Below are 17,671 nucleotides of genomic sequence, written 5' to 3' on the forward strand. Positions count from 1 at the left end.
GTTGCATGTCCACTCAAAACGCTTACAGTGGTTACAGCAGCTTCACTCATGCTTCAAGGTGCTACTCTCTGCAACCACTGCTAATACAGCATTTCATCCAAAAAATCGTGGCGGAGTAAATGCTGTGACATGGGCATGCACCATTACCAGAGGAACTAGGTGACTAGTATTTATTGATGGTATATTTGGTATATAAGGTATATTTGTGGATGTTCTTCAATTATCTCAACCCAACTTTGCAGTTATAGGAGACAAAACTGAAGGCAGAGACCTCCAGACAAGCAGCAACTGCAGATGTCTGCAGTAAAGGCCTAGCAGAGCATCTCAAGGGAGGAAAGACAGCATTTAGTGATGTCCACAGCTTCTAGACTTAAGCCAGTCACTGACTGGAAAACGTTTTCAACCAGTCCTCATATTTAAAATGGACCTAATCTGTCCAGTTACTTTTGAGCATCTGAAAAAGGGCTGCTACGTATAAAAATGGCTGCAATTTTAACATTTTAACATGGTAGTCTGTGGGGGCTGACGTGCACTTAGTGGACATTTGAGGAACTGCAACCTTCAACAAAGGCTTCATTTTTCAGCTCCAAACAAAAGCTCGACTCTGGTTTCTCACTTACTTCCCCAGTTGGGCCGAGGTCGGTTTACGTTAAAGAAAAGCGATGAGTTAGGAGTCTCAATGAAGCTTTATATTATGAACTATTAAATATACTGTATCCGTCCAGCGAAAGAAATTTGCCCATGCGGCATTAGGCGTCTTGTTTTAATCAGCTGGAGGAAGTGCTCGAAATAAGTAGCATCACTCCGCTGGATACGAGCTACGATGAATCTGAGATGTAGTGAAATGTGTTTGTGACAGACGGCGATGACAACAGCTGAATTAGAATGGCAGTAGGCAGCAGTGCATGGACGATAGGAGAAGAAGGAGATACAAAAGTCGTTCCGAGGATGGGGATTATTCCCTCTAGAGACCAGCGCTCCTGCTACACCCATAATGCATTATGTCTCCCTGTGATCTCTCACCTCAATTTCAACCTCTAGAAACGGATCTGTTCCATTTGAATAATTCACCATCAATTTCTCTTCCTGTCGTCTTCCTCGGTGCAGTCCTGTCTCCATCCTTTCCTCCTTGGGCCTGGGCTTTTTTTTTTTCTTTTTATGTGACCTAAAATTATCTAAAAAAGATCACTGAACTGTCAAGCGTAAAGATGTATCACGCCATTCTCTCTCCTTCCAGAGGTCTTCACATCTTGCGCTCACGCAAGCACATCTTTAAGTTTGCATTGAGCTTTCAGCGCTAATACAATTGTGGGGAATACTTTCATATCATTCTCGCTGACAGGTGACAGAGCATTTTTGTCACTTTGGTGAGGTAGTGTTATTTTTGTTACCGTTCAAATGCTATTCTCTGAAAGGAGGATGGGCCCTTTAACAACTACACGTTGAAAAACAGAAAAAAGGCGGACCGCGTATTGTCTTCTTGTCCGCTGTCAAACAGAATAAACACACACATTGCTTGCACACACACTGCACACAAAAGCTACAACAAAAGGATTTCGAAGGTTCGTCAAAGTCTTTGTTTCAGCACAAAGACAGGTCTAAAAGTAAAATGTGACTTCACTCAAAGGCACGTGAGCCCAAAAACAGCCCAGTTTTAATCCCACATCAGAGGCAAGTAATGAAATCGAATAACAGTTGCAGAAGGAAACGCTTTCTTCACAGAGTTTTGTACTTATCGTGTAAACACAAAGTCAACAGATCATTAAAAAGGATAACCTACGCAGTGCGCGATACTCACGACAAAGCACGGTCCAGCCGAGGTCTTCAGACATTCCTCCAGGAGTTTCATTCGGAGTCGCTGCAGCTCTGGACTGTCCCACTCCTCTGGATCGACACCCCAGTACAGATCCACCACCTGAACACGCAAACAAGCAAGAGTGTCTCAGTTTTAATAAGAACAAAGACAAATTAGAGACATGCAGAATCATTATCTTTTTCTGGAAATTGTGCCTTGCAGCATCTGAATACTTTTTAATTCATTACCAGTTTAGGCAAAAGATATTATTATTCCCATCTGCACTCATTTAAATTCGGTGCTACTTTTGGAGCTACAGTTAGTATGGCTCATGACTCAATAGCTTGTAGAACCACCTTCAGCAGCAGCAACTTGCGGTAACAATTTACTGTATGATTTTATCAGTGTGTCACATGGTTGTGGAGGATTTTTAGCCCACTTTACAGCGCTGCTGCCTCAGTTCATTGAAGTTGCATTTCAGTCATGCTGAGGTCTGGACTTTGACAGCAGTTTGATTCTTTTCTTTTGCAGCCATTCTGTTGCCGATTCGCTGTTGTGTTTGGGCTCGTGGTCCTGTTGCATGACCCAATTTCAGCTCTAGCTGCGGGAAAGATGACCTCACATTTGACTCTAGAAAACATTGGTGTACAGAGGAGTAAATGGTCAACTCAAAGACTGCAAAGTGCCGAGATCCTGTGGCTGCAGAACAAGCCCACTTCCATCACCGTGCTGACAGTCGATATGAGGTGTTTATTCTGATATGCTGTTCCTGGCTTTCGACAAATATGGCGCTGTGCATTATGGCCAAACGTCCTCGCTTTGGTCTCATCCGTTCCAAAGGACGTTGTTTCAGACGTCTTGTTGTCTGTTCAGATGCAAATGTGCAAACCTAAAATGTGCTGCCAAGTTCTTTTCAGGTTGTTTTTACACCTGCCGAGTTTAGTCAATTTGAATCAAAGTCAGGTTTGATTTCCCCTTTGTGAACACAGTAATTACACTTGGGTGTGGACCAAAACAATCACACGAAGACTCTGTAGAGGGGATGGTAGTGGCCCGGTACTGAGCTCTAGAGCGGTCTGTTTATGGTGTGAATCTGATTTGAGCCAACTACCAGGTGTATGCTGAAAATTTAAGCTAAACGCCTACCGTACCCAGGTATGCTTCACTTTCTGGGATGCAGCAGAGTACTATAATGTGCAGAGTATACAAATCGTCAGTACGGGCTAGCAACTAACCATAAAATTAATGTAAATTCTCCACGTTCACTATTCCAGAATGCAGCACCTTCTCCCTGTATTTATTCTGTTGCCCACAAAGCTACAACTTTACCAACGCATCAACATCATGAGTTCGACCAAAGTAAACCAACTACAGGTGTTAAGACCATCCAACTGCCAAAATGTAAATGGCCTGTATTTGCATGCTTTAATGTTCACACTTACTGATGATCAGTTAAGTGTATTTCTTAATTCCTATGGAAGCAGTAAGGGTGGAGTTTTTACAGAAGACCTTTCAGAAGAGAGCAGGATACAACAGCAACAATTATGATACCACATCAAACAGAGTGGGTTGCAAAGCAGCTTGCAGTGGTAAACGAGCCATCAGCTGAGGTGGGCTGGCATTAAGCTCAGTCATCATTATCTAACATCCTATAGCTTACTTAAACTAATCTCATAATCAGTCTCCATAAGAAATGGTAAATGGCCTGTATTTGTATAGCGCTTTACTTAGTCCCTAAGAACCCCAAAGCGCTTTACACTACATTCAGTCATTCACCCATTCACACACACACACACTGGTGATGGCAAGCTACATTGTAGCCACAGCCGCCCTGGGGCGCACTGACAGAGGCGAGGCTGCCGGACACTGGCGCCACCGGGCCCTCTGACCACCACCAGTAGGCAACGGGTAAAGTGTCTTGCCCAAGGACACAACGACCAGGACTGTCAGGGCCGGGGCTCGAACCGGCAACCTTCCAATTATACAAGACGAACTGCCAACTCTTGAGCCGCGATCGCCCCACAGAACAAATAAGACAAGAAAAGATAAAATAAGAAAAGAATAAAGAATTCAATGAAGCTTTCTCCTTTTCTTTTAAAAAAATAAAACTATGGATTTCGTGCTGTAGCTGGAGAATATTTGTAGTTCCTAGAAAACTCTCTGTTTGGCAATAATTTAAAAACTTGCAAACATACAGAATGGCCAGTTTCTGTGGATACACTGAAGTATTATAAGCTTAGCCGTATAAAACGGAGGAAATCATTTAACCAAAGTAGTAATGTATTCACAGAAATTTAAGGAAAACTGATGCCAAGTTTTGTCATTTCACAAAAGGGACCGCGTATAATTAAACAAAAGCAAAACGGCTCAAAAGGGGATCAGCGGGCTTAAAGTCTGCAAATCAGTTGAACCAAAGCCAGTACTTTCTTTAAACACCGACTCAAACACACATGCACACACCTGCTTGCTGTCAATGAAACCCACTACACCAGTCACACAAACACACACTCATCCTCCCTCAACACATTTGTCACAAGTTTTGGCAGTTGAGACAAATCCAACTATAAACACGCCGCAGGGAGGATTTCTCAGTAGATGAGGGAAGGCTGAGGGAACGCCTGTATAAATGTGAGTGTGTGTCTCCACCACGATGCTGCTGGTTCAGGGCTCACCAACTACCATCTTCCTGAACATCAGCCCGCTGGATTGGGCCTGACTTGTGGCTGATCGCCATGGAAGGCTCAAGAATAAGGAATAGATGGATGGCTACGCATGATGGCCTTTTACTACTTGGAGCTCACGTTTCAGCAGCCTTAATGTATGAGCATCATCCCGTGATTCTTTCCTCTTCTGCTGCAAGTAACTAGCTGTTTTTCCAGACTGACTGCATGCTTGCTGAGCGTGAGGAGCAAAAAGGAGGTTTTTCAGAGGGTTGAGATGAAGCCAAAGTGATACAGCATCGCTGCTGTCTTCCTTCATGCTCTGCTGCTCACCACACTTGCTAGTTCAAATGAGTTTAGCCTGGCACAATGACTGACACATCCGCAGTTTGGCAGAGAACAGCAGTGACTGGCAGGCCTATATAACTGGACAGCACGGAAATTGAGAGTGTGGGACAGTCTGGGAGATATTCGCTTCTCCCATTATTGGTAAGAGCAGCAGGAGGGCTGGAACTACGCCTCAGCTCATCTGCTTGATTGTTGTGCACCTGTGAGCAGCTGTATTACTGTGAAAGGGGACAGCTGTCAACAGCATATTTATTTCTTCCACAGCCTCAGGCAGGCAAATATTATCATTGGAAAACAAGCCAGTTGCTCCAACCACTCAAGTGTAAGGTGCTAGAACCAGAGAATATCTTCTTTTTTTGTTTTAGCTAGATGGTAAATAAACAGACTGTACATGAAAGATGGAAACCGCTTCCCATGTTGAAGCTAGTAGCCTTGAATATGCTTTCTATCTAATGGCCAGCAGGGGGCACATCTTCTGCTTAAAAAGAGAAATGTTTGCAAAGAAGTCTATAAATGCCTGACCTGCCTTCATCTCATCTATGACCTCAGTAAATACTATTGAGATGAGTTTATAGGCTCAATTGCTAGTTTCAACTCCAACGGTCTATTTTGTAAGTGATGGTCTTATTTAAATTAACAGACATAATAAAGGGGGTTTAAAAGTTAGCTCTTTTACTGTTTGGCAAGTTTCCCCCTATGATTGTGCAATGTCTGTTTGGTTTGTAAGGGCTGCCCATTAATCATACGGTTTATATAGCTCTCCCACAAGTCAATGCAACCAATCGGTGATCTAGAGGGTATAAAACAGCGGTCCCCAACCTTTTTTGCGCCATGGACCGGTTTAATGTCAGACAATATTTTCATGGACCGGCCTTTAAGGTGTCGCGGATAAATACAACAAAATAAAATGATACGACCAAGACAAAAAATGTGGTATTTTGTAAATATAATAATAAACGCGAATTCACTGTGTAATTGTGTAACTTTATTAGCAGCGTCCTCCTGAAATGTGCCAACAAGATTGAAAGTAACATCCTCCTCTCTGCTCCTTAATGCTCTCTGGTCGCTATGGTAACGCGTAAATATTTCTTTCAAAATAAGACACACAACACCTGAGCTTCAACTCTCGCAGCCCAGTACCGAACGACTCGGTATAAAACAAGGATGTAGAATTTGGGTTGGAAAACTGAAGCCAACAAGGAAGTACCTTAAACCTGCATTATATGAGAGACCACCAGACTGCGATTGAGACCCGCCCCTCTTCATCACAATACAATTCCTTAAAACGCTAACCACGAATGTCAAGTCCATCTTTTAAAAAGAGTTTATGACAAAAAGACAAATTAATTGGGCGCCACTTGCATAAAAATAAATAACTGTGGCTTTGATTAGATAAAGACCCTTTACCTTTTCCTCAACTACCAGAAGACTATAAGTTGAAAGAAAAAAAACGGGGAAAAAACCTATCCCACTCCTTAGAGCGCACATTTGATTAGCATCCGTCGAGTTGGCCTGTTGTGTAAAACTCATCACTTGGCGTCATCAGTCAATGCGTATCAGCGCCACTAATCTACTTCCCATGGCCGTGTGTGGGGGACGGCAATCGTCCGCGTGTTGACAAAGACCGGAGGGAAGAGGAATGAAGTGAGATGAGCGCCCTTGATTACGACAGGTTTCTACTGGGTTTCAGCAGGTGATTGGGGAGGATGCACTGTAATTAAAAGCTAAATGAAGACATTAGTCATATCTGTTCACTGCGTGCATGTGCGTGGGGGAGGATATACTGATTAAATTTGCCCTGTCACCTGCCGCGCTTCACCGGAGTACAGAGGGATGGGGAGAAACAACAAAAACAGTTGGGGAATGTTGATCCAAAACAGGCAAGGGCACGTAAATGAAGTTAAGAGGGGAAGCAGTTGGCCGGGGGAATAGTTAAGAAGGCTTTTAACGATTATTCGGTTAGATGAAGAAAGCTTCCAGTGGGACTGGATTTGGCTGGAACCGTTTCACAGTTTCCTTGTGTCTTTTCGCCCTCCTTCTCGCTTTTTCTTTTATGCCAACTTTGTCTTTGCCGTTCCTCTCTCTGATAGCTTTCCCTCTCCCCACGCGTTCCCTAAACTAGAGTGGTGGGGGTGCCGTTGCTTACGTAAGAGATGGAGCAGCTTCTGCTAAGCAGCTTTCTAATGCCCTTGGAAGGCATTTGCCCGTGGCGGGTCAAGAGCAGGAGAAGCCTTTTTTTTTCTCTTTTTTAATGTATTGAATGTCGGACTATTAGACTTTGGGATTATGCCCGAAGATGAGCAGGAAAAAAGGGCATGTAATCAAAAAACCCCACCAACAGAAGCACTCTCGGGCTAAAAAAAACACAAGGGTAAAAATAGATATAGTTCTAACATGAATATATGTTAAGCTCTGTGCTGCAGGCAGTTTTATTAAGAATATGTAGTAAATCTCTAAGAATGTTTGATGAATACTGGCCCATTTTGGAAAGCTCAGGTTTAGCACCCAATGCATACCCAAATATACATTTCTCGCAGTGATTTAAACACAAAGTGGCCACCTAAGGGGCGATGGGGTTAAGCAGAGATTTTGACTTTTATGCTAGCTCTCTTAATGCCGTGGTTACTTTCTTATTTTAGCAATGATAAGAGGTTAAACTCTCGACTCTAAAGGCTAAAGCTGTCAATAATGAAGGCAGAGAGAAGATGACTTTGAGGAAAACCTGTCAAGCACTGACACACCGGGGTAATTTGGGCACAGTGTTTCAGATGTTGCAGCTCAGCCACCAAGAGCTGTCAAAAGCGTGAGGTAATAAGATCGGCAGCAGAAGAGGGAGTGGGCTTTTAGCAAAAATGGCTGGGGAAGATGTATATTTTATGGCAGAGGGTTCTGCACGGTGCACTCCGAGGATGCCGGTTTCCTCAAACAAAATCACATTTCTTCTTATTAAGAGGCTGTCGAACTCTGCGCTGGGACCAGCGTTCCTAATGCGAGATGAGGTTTGTTTGCTTAATGGCGTCCGCAACAGATGGAAGTGCTTGAGAGCTAAATGAGAGCGGGCGCAGCTTGGGAAGCTCCTCAAACCAATAAGCAAAACCCAAAAGAAGCCCTGTTGACCAACGTGGGTGTACTGTGGAGTCGTAAACAAAGGATCCATTTATGCCAGCTGGCCTGCGCGCGCTGCTCTGAATGAGAATAAGTCTGCTTCTTGTAAACTAAATACATTTCCATCAGGTCACCTATCATGAAAAGCTATTTATATTCGGAAGCGGCCTCCCTGCCCGAAGGCGGGGGGAGAGGAGAAGCAACGGATATGACAGGATGAAACGCAGGAGGAACAGGATGAAAGCCAGGAGCTGGGTTGCAAAGCTGCTTGCAGAGGTGCAGCAATCGTGGGCCAGCTGAATGCACCGATGTGCCTCAGCTTCTAAAACTTGTCTGAAAGTGTGCATTTGCCTCTTCTGGGAGGTTCAAACTTGAACCACAAAGCAAAACATCTGAAATTAAATTATTATTCCTGCAGCTAATCTCGCCTGTGGGATTCCTCAGTCTTTATCCTTTTGATTGTGGAGTCAGGATACCTGGCTTGGGAACTCGTATGCTACGAGTGATGACAAAGAATATGCTTCTCATGCATATTTCTCGTCTTTTTTAGACGCCCCATGGCCCAATCAATGTGGAAATTTCTACAGACGGCAAAGAAACAGTTATGCAAAACATAAGCAGTTTGAGATGAATTAAAGTGTTTCAGAGACTGTATATCCCGGGGCATACAAGCTGTTTTGCATTTTAACCACTCATAAACCTGACAGCACAGACTCGGCGAGTCAACTCTAATGGTGTAAACACACCGCTTGCGCTTGTGGGAACCAGTTGCTCTGAGTCTATTCATTTCTCTAATCGAGGAAACATTGCCCAAAGAACATCATCTGGGTAACATCGCTCTTTTAATTTATTTATTTTTCGCGCCTCTTAGTCAGGCTGGCCACCGGGTATAAGAAGGCTGAGGTGAGCTCAAACCTCCGACGGTTAGGAGTGCAGGAGATTAAGCGTAGGTGTTGCTGGATGGCATTTGGAAAGCAAATGTGAGCAGCTTATATTTAGTCATTCGTGTAAATATGCAACGTCTTAATCATCGTCACGCAAATATTAGAATAAGGTCTGTGCTTTTGTGATTACAGCCCACCCTCACTTATTTTTCTGTCCATCAAATTTCACACAAACACGCTCCTCTGAAGCATCTGACAGCAGCGAAAATACAACCGTCGTGGCGGAGGTAATGAGGGGTCCTCTGTTTGCGGAGTGAATAGTTCTCTATGTGACTGGAGCTGTGTTTTATATTTGATTCTGATTATCTTTGTCGGTTGTCGGTATCGGTCCTGTGGGGGCTGTTTGTTGGTATGCTGACATGTTTTCGTTAGAGATTAAAGAGATGTGAACGGAGATGGCGGCCTGCTGCCCACGTGTGAAGGCACAAAATCTGGAAATATTGGCATCCAGGTAAACAGATGGAGAGTGATAAATAAACCAGAAGTCCTGCTATACTTATAGGCTTTTTGAATTGCTTTTTATTACCAGAGTTTCCGTGGGAAGACACGGAAGGAACGTGATGAAATGTCTCCCGGGAAATCGCTTCTGTCCAATTTTACCTGCGTTTTCCCGCAAACTCGTGCATGAAAGCAGATTAAAAAAAACTTTTAAGCGTGTGACATATTTTGAGAGCACTACATCTTTTCCGAAGAAGCCAAATTGACAGTCCCACCCCCCCTTTTAGCATAATAGGATGCATGAATAGGCTTTTTAATCATCGCCGAACGTCGTCTCACCCCTCATCTCGTCTCACCCCTCATCTCATCTCTCGTCGTGCCGCTTGTGTTGGGAGATGTAAAAGCCGTCAGAGTGACAGCCGCTGAGCAGATTTGCGCAGCTGTGGCCAGAAAACTTTTATTGGAATTGCACTGAGTGAGTGTCTGTCTCTGTGTGTGTGTGTTTGTGTGTGAGAGAGACGGCCAGTAAGTTTGGCAACCACATTATTAACAGAACCGCTTCCACTGGCCTCGAGATTCAGTTTGACTTCAGTCTGTGGGAGGAAGCAATTGTATTGTTAGATGATTTATGAGACTAACAAATGCAAGATGGGTTGGAAGTAAGGGGGCTGGGTATTTTAGAGCAGCACGAGATGAGAAACTGACAATAAAAACTGGACTAAGGAGCAAATCTATAGGCTAATCAATGTGGTAGGAGGAACCGGTCGATAACAGCGAGGAGGACTCTCGCTTATGACCCCCAACAATAACACTGTGGTGTGAGGAGTTTTCCCGTTTTCTTAAAATGGCTTTTGTGGAGATTTTGTAATTCATCAGCACCAAGAACGGTAGCCTCTAACATCAGAGCCCCACTGAACCAATCCGAAAGCAGAACACCGTAACCTTATGGAGGCAGGCCTGGATTGCACAGCATTAATTTTGATTATGTGTCTAATAAGCTGGAAAGTGTGTGCAGTGTAGCCATCAACGCCGGTTTGTTCACCAGAAAAGCTTATTATCGTCAAGTGCTGCAAATGACCCGTCTTTTCAAACCAACTCTCTTAATATGTTAGAGTACTAAGTATATAGAAGTATATTTGTTAACAGCAGATAACATATAGGCATGAGCAGCTTCACTAAAACTCACTAAAATATAAAACAAGGGGACATAAGAACTCTATTAAAATGCAAGAAGTCAGAGCTCAGGCGTCTGTTAATGTCGAAGCCACGTCCGAAGTTCACTCTGACGCCTCTGTCTTTCTAAATGGAGGGACAGTAACTGCGTAAGTGTGTAAAAACTGCAGATAGTCAGATTAACAGATTAACCGCCATTGTAGAAATTTAACCCCTGTAAACAATAACATCGTGTGTAGCGTAAAAAACGGCGCACACCTTTCACGTTGCATGAGTAAATCTCCATTTTCCTCGTCCATACCTAAACGCAAAAACTGAGTTTTCCAAAATCTCCACCCTGCAAGGAGTCTTTAAAAATCTCCGTGACCCAAAACGCCGTTTACGTGTGGACGGAAGGCCCAAGCACATAGAAAAATCTGCGTTTTCAGAAATACCCGTGTATGTGTGGGCGTAGCCTCAGACACATATAGGCTAATTAGTGCACAGTGAGAGACTGTAAAAACTAAAGCTAACATTCACACACTCTGATGAACGCATGGGGCAACTTGGGGTTCAATATCCTGTCATAGGATACTTCAGCAGTCAGTTGACAGACCGACCTTCCAATTAGCCACACACATACCTGCTAACTGGTCAAAATAACAGAGACGTTAAGCACTAAAACTTCATTTATCAAAACTGAAGCACTAACTTGGATAAGATTTTAGTACATTATTTGTTAGAGCACTGCTAGGGTTCACTTCAGCTATATAACTCGACTGATGCAGATATTTAGTGACCAAGTCAGCTAAAGGGATTTAAGAGACCAAAACAGTTTTTGCCAGTCTTGGTAGCCGGGGATCGGTTCGCCAGGACCTCCGCTCCTGGCCGCCGCCCGACTCACATTGCACCCAACCCCTACGGTGCCTCCTGCGGTTGGTGGGCCTGCAGGAAAATGAGCCCATGTCCCTTTTTTGGGCTGTGCCCCATGGACTAAGGCCCGGCCACCAGACGCTCGAGCTCGGGCACCCTCCCCGGGCCTGGCTCCACGGCGGGGCCCCGGTAACCCTATCCCGGGCAGGGTGAACTGTTCCCTCGATGGTCTTTTCATAGGGGTCTTCTGAATCGCTCTTTGTCTGGTCCCTCACCCAGGACCAATTTGCCATGGGAGACCCTACCAGGGGGTTCGGACATCTGACAAGGATGCCTCCTGGGCGAGGTTTTCCGGGCATGTCCCACCGGGAGGAGGCCCCGGGGCAGACCCAGGACACGCTGGAGAGATTATATCTCTCGGCTGGCCTGGGAACGCCTTGGTCTTCCCCCGGATAAGCTGGAGGAGGTGGCTGGGGAGAGGGAGGCCTGGGCTTCTCTGCTTGGGCTGCTGCCCCCGCGACCCGGCCCCGGATAAGCGGAAGAAAATGGATGAATGGATGGATGGAAAACAGTTTTTGTACCAGACTGTACAAGAGTTTATTTCCCTTCTAAATTTGAGCATTTTAATATCTATGGGAGTCTATGGGATGACTTTTTTTATAGCCAGCCTCAAGTGGCCATTGAAGGAACTGCAGTTTTTGCTACTTCTTTGTTTCTTTGCTTGCAAGCACAAGTCGTGCTCTGTTGTCGCTCCGGCAGGTCATGCATCTCTCAGTTTTTGTAACCTTGCTTGTTTGCTACTGTAGCTATTTTTTAAAATGGACAAGCTTGAGGCAAGACTGTGAACGAGTCCACCTGTACAGGCATTTATACGATGCCCATATGGCACCGAACTCCTGGTGGAAGATCTGCAATGGTGCTGGGAAAGATTTGAAAACGGACCAAAATGTTGCAACAGTGAGTATAAATGGACGCGGCTGCGTGATGATGTCACATCGGCGCCCACAGCAACCAATGTGATGACCATAAATGGACCACAACCCTGGCAATTTATGTAAAAAAGTGATCACACACACATACACATGGGAGATGAAAGAGAGAGAGAGAGAGAGCAGGAAACACTGGGAATAAAAATGGTTAAAAAGGGATCATGGCGCCTGATCCCCCCGCTGCTGCTGAGCGTTGACTGAATGAGGACGCGGCCCTCGGCCCCTGGGCTGGATTTTCGTGCCCTATCCCCCTCCCCTCGCTGCATCTCCTCAAATCCTTCTCCATCCTCCATCAGGTTCTGGATAGAAACTGAGTCAAGTGCTGAGGGACCTGGGAGAACTGGGTTTCGCCAACCTGGCATAGTGCATGTGTGTCGGTGTGCGCCAGCAGAGAAACGAGGCGTGTGTGAAAGGGGAGGCGGGATTATGCATAAATTACAAATCAAAGCAAAAGAAAAGAGAAATGGAAAAAATGTCTTCGTCCTACAAGATACTGTGTGTGGAAATCATGCATGGTTTCACACGTGAAAGACTTCCTCGCCACAACATCGTATCTACTAGTAAAAATCATGATCAGGCTCCAGTTTTATCCAAGGTGCCAGTTCTCACATGGTGTGGGTGAAGTTGGGGTGTGGGGGGTTTGGTTGAGGAGGAGGAGGAGGAGGAGGAGGAGGAGCAGCGTAAGTGAGTCATAGTATTAACTCCCCGGCCTTCTGCTTAATCATTTCGGCTCATGCTGCATCACAGCGAGCTGAATCACCAGACAGACACGTGGCCACGGATACCGGAGCCAAAACGTCTCTGCAAGACTTTGCTTCTTTTATCTCGTAATTCTCCGTCACGTACAGTCACCTCAGAGATGCTTCTAATACTGGAAACTTGTGTTAATTCATGTAAGGTTACTCAGCTCGCCGTAGGGCTTATTATACTGTATATTCAATGTAGGTTTTTCTCCCAATACTGTGCTGTGTACTTTGCTACAACAGTGTAATGAATTTGTCTGTGGTTGAGCACATATAACACAAAATTTGGGAGAAAAAGTGCTCTGATGAATTCAGTAATCACCGAAGACTGTGAGCTAAATAACAGCTGATGTTTAAAACATGCACATTTCTTAAAGGCAAGGAGTCGTCATTCCATGTTTGGAAGAGGCTTGCTTCTAAATTAGCAGTCACGCATCGCACCTGTGAGGCTTGTCTATGGTTCACTACAAACTGTGACATGGTCAAATGCCGTCTTTGCAAATAAATAAAATCAAGTTGAACAAACGTAGTGTAAATCAAGTAAATGCTGTAGTGCCATTTTTAGAGCATTTCAACATGCTATACATCACTACAACCTTTATATCCCGAATTATATTAACATGTATATAATAAGTCCATAGTAAATAAACAACTTAAAAGGACAATAAACCATAAAAATATTAAAAATCTTTTTTTTTAAGTTGACATGCATCCAGCAGTTTTAGCTAACAAGCTAATATGCAACTAGCACATTTCGCTAACAACGAAATGTTTTTTTTATCGATACTTGTAGCTAACATTTTTAATTACTGGCCATTTTAACAAATAGTTCCCAATGTTGTGTTCATACTGTTAGCTAGTTATTTTACCTGTCAGAATATTTATCTAATGTTTTCACTTTTTCCATACTGTTAGACAAAATCCTTATCAACAGCTTACATGCTACTAGCTAACAATGTTGAACATTAATCCCGCTTTAAGCTTGTTATTTCAGCTATTTCAATCATGTATGCGTTCCTCTCTACTTCATATTACTTTCTTTTAGTTAAAATTCATGTGCAAACTTGTTCAGGGCCCCTGAATTCTTTATGTACTGTGGTCCACTCTGCTGCTCCCTTATTTCCCATGGGTTCGCCACAGTGGATGGATCCACATATTTGATTTGGCACAGATTTTACACCAGATGCCCTCCCTGACGCATCCATCCCATTTATCCAGGCTCGGGACCGGCACCAGGAGTACACCAGCTTGCAAACCCCTGAGGCTGGGATTGTGCCTTCTCTTTCGCTTGCAAGGCGAATGTTTTAACCATTACACCATGGAGCCACTGAATTCTTAATGTACTATGGGTTTTTAATCGTAGGCCACATTTAATATCCATTTCTCTGGGGTGGTCATTTTAAGTTTTATGATTAGAAATGATAAAATTTAAAACAAAATAAATGATAATTCATTATGGCGCCACATGGTAGTTTGCCTCCATAACCCCACTGACAATGAGAACATTAAAAGAGGATCTGGAAGTACCACAATCACTGAAATATGAACAATACCCAACTGTCTGGGCAACTCTTGTGCATACAGGGGGAGATAACCTAAACATGTGTGTACCAAGTCTTTCAGATGGTATGTGCTTGGAGCTGTTTGGATCCAAACATTCCTGGCGTGAAATGAGAATTAGCTGCCGAAACCCCGCTGATTACCGTTCTATAAAACAATTCATGGGTCATAAGCCCCCTCATCGGAAACAAATCTCCACAAATCCTTCCAGGAACAATCTGAGGGAGCCATCTCCCTCTGACTTGAGGGCTCACCTGGATTTGTTAAGCAAACAAAACTCTGATAGGGATCTTTCTGTGAACACTGATGCTAATTTGCAATGCAAATGATCTCGATCAGTGGACACCGCAGGGAGAATGCAGCCGTCCTCTGACAACAACAAAGGGAAAGCCCTTGCTTCATGCTGCCTTATCCATAGCTAGATTTGTGCCAGCCTTCACCGATGGAAACCTTATCTCTGCTGGCCTTCTGTCCGCTTAAAGGGACGGGCGCTTCTGCTAGCAGCTCCGGGGTTCCCTACAGGCACCTTAAAGCTGTGTAAGCTATGATGTAAATATGAAAGCACTTTAACAGTCACTACTGGCAAACTGATGCTCTGGAAGTCTCTGCAGCTGTTAGAAGGTGAAACGTAAAAAGAATAAATCAACGTTAGAAAGAAAGAGAAAGGAGAAAGCAGCCATTTACCTGGAATTCAATTCCATAGTTCTCCCTGCAGAAGTCTCGTAGTTTGGGATAGACGTGCTCCTTCAGCGCATTTCTCTCCGCCTCTGTGTCTAAAAATAAAAAAATGGATAAAATATTAAGAGGTGCACATTAAACCATTTAATGAGCTCCACACCAGCGCTTCTGACTGCAAAAAGAAAAGTGAAAATAATGATTTATTGTTGCCACGTTACACGTCGGGAACGAGAATGCTCTGTTAAACTGCCACTCTTTCCTATGGCCAGCAGGGGGCGACTGCTCTGCTTACAAAAACAAGTCAGTCAATATAAGTCTGTGACAAAAAAAAGTTTTCATTTGATGTCTGAGCTGAGTAAACATTTCCTGACGAGTTTGAAGTCTTCAAACATGATGTTCATGCTGTCCACTATGTTCACATTTAGAGAAAACAGAAAAAGAGGTTTTTCTGGAGCGTGGTCACCTAGTCAACAAGAAGCAGCTAACGTACACGGGTTCATCGTATCCTTAAAATCAGCCAGATTCCCTCCAACCAATGGATGAATGGATGATGTCATGATCTTATATTCATCTTTTATATACAGTCTATGCAACACCCAAATACAGGCCTTAACAAATTTATTAGATCAACCGTCATAATCTCTCATAAACTAAAAAAAACCCCAAAAAAACCAAACATTTATTCAGCAAATAAGCCGTATTCATGTTCTTACACTCAAATTTGAGCCGGCACACTCGACTTCTCTGAGAAGTCAGAAATTAATCAAGCACAACATTCAACCACTGAAACCAATTTTCCTGTTCAAGAACACGAGTAAATAGCTGTGTTTTGACATCTTGATCAAAAAGTAATAACGTGTTTTACTACTTTTTCTGCTTCTTTGTAAAGCAGATTTTAAATTGATAAGAAGGATTGCATTTTAGCATTAAAGACATCATTGAATTTACAGAGCTTGTGCATACTGCTGGATTAATCATTACAGAAACAACAGATGATTTCAGTTATTTCCAATACTGTTAATTTCAGGCAGCTGTGGTATAAACCTAACACTGGGACTGATAGTTTCACCTGTCAGGTCAAATTCAGCCAGAGTGTCAATGTGTATGCAACTCTCAAATGTGTACCCCACCTTTTTTTTGTTTTTACACCTATAAAAAGATGATTAGCTAGACGAGCCAGCAGTGTTCACACTCTTGAAGAATGTGGGATTATCCAGAATTACACAGGCAGTGATCATATTGGACAGTCAGTGTCACAGAGCGAGTGCCCAACGGCTTGTTTTTGTGTCCCACTTTCTTTCCTCCACTCCCCTCTTTTTCACTATCTACCAAATGGTTACTGTAATTCATTTGGACAGGCCCGGCCTCTTTCTCCCTCTCTTTATCTGAAGGGTGTGGACGGATAGTTAAAAACAGAATATGCCCAACAGAGAGGCCCTGTGTGACCGAGTAGCCGGCTCGAACACGCGCGCATATGCAGGCACGCGCGCACACACGGCGGGTAAACAGCCCTTCAGCTGCTCACTGTGTCATATGCGGCATGAGTAGAGGAGCCCACAAATTTAGTCTGACGTATCTATCTCTCATCTATCTTTAGTAAGGCTTCGGGCCGTGACCGTACATGTATCTGCCCACAGCTAACCCAGCAAAATGTCAGCTCGAAAAACCGAACGGCTGTAATCGTATGCAAATTAAATAAATGGCAGTTGCTGCATCAAAGGAGCGCTCATCTCATTCCATCAGCGATACGTTAGACTACAATAAACGTGTAATAGTTTACAGTGACACGGATTGGGGGGGGGGGGGGCACAGCAGAGGGAAAACAGCTGAATTTGTGGATTTTGGCCTGTTGGTGCGCTCGGGACGACGCGGAAGTCCAATCCAAATCTGCATCTCGCTCGACTCTGTCTCGATGTGACCTGACAGACTAAACTGTGTTGTTGTTTGTTTTTGTGCTGATAACAGTGAGATGCCTCCCTCTCCCCCTCCTCCTCTCTCCCTCTTTCTTTCTTTTTATTTATTTTTTTGTGGGATGATGATGAGTTATGGCAGCCTGATGTATGTGTGTGTCTGCGCTCCCACATGCAAAGGGACAAAGACTAGATCCTTCACTCGCCCGCGTTCTCGCTCCGTGTGTGTTTGTGTGTGTCCCTCCCTACAATTTTCCAATCTGCTCATTTCAATAGCACCGACCAATCTATCTTTCCTTTCACATATGTCCTGTCAACTTGCTTTATTTTCCTTTCTAGCTTCCCTTTCTCCCCTCTCCTCCTCCCTCTCCCTTGTCCTTTTGGGTAACGAATGGGCAGTCAGTTGAACAGAGAAAAGCAGCCAAATGTCCCCGACGCTTTCCCTGCTCCTTTTTTTTCATTTCTTTCATCCTGAC

The 17,671-nt window shown here is 44.0% G+C and overlaps 1 protein-coding gene across 1 annotated transcript in view; it reads right to left on the reverse strand.

The window, feature by feature from the left end:
• The window catches only part of nwd2 (NACHT and WD repeat domain containing 2), a 60,390-nt gene that overhangs the window by 31,467 nt on the left and 11,252 nt on the right, over positions 1-17,671 (reverse strand). Inside the window, 2 exon segments of the mRNA XM_025902053.1 lie at positions 1,799-1,915; positions 15,292-15,380. Of these exon segments, the coding sequence (XP_025757838.1) occupies positions 1,799-1,915; positions 15,292-15,380 (206 nt within the window).

This window comes from Oreochromis niloticus, linkage group LG3 (assembly GCF_001858045.2).
Source record: "Oreochromis niloticus isolate F11D_XX linkage group LG3, O_niloticus_UMD_NMBU, whole genome shotgun sequence".
Taxonomy (NCBI): domain Eukaryota; kingdom Metazoa; phylum Chordata; class Actinopteri; order Cichliformes; family Cichlidae; genus Oreochromis; species Oreochromis niloticus.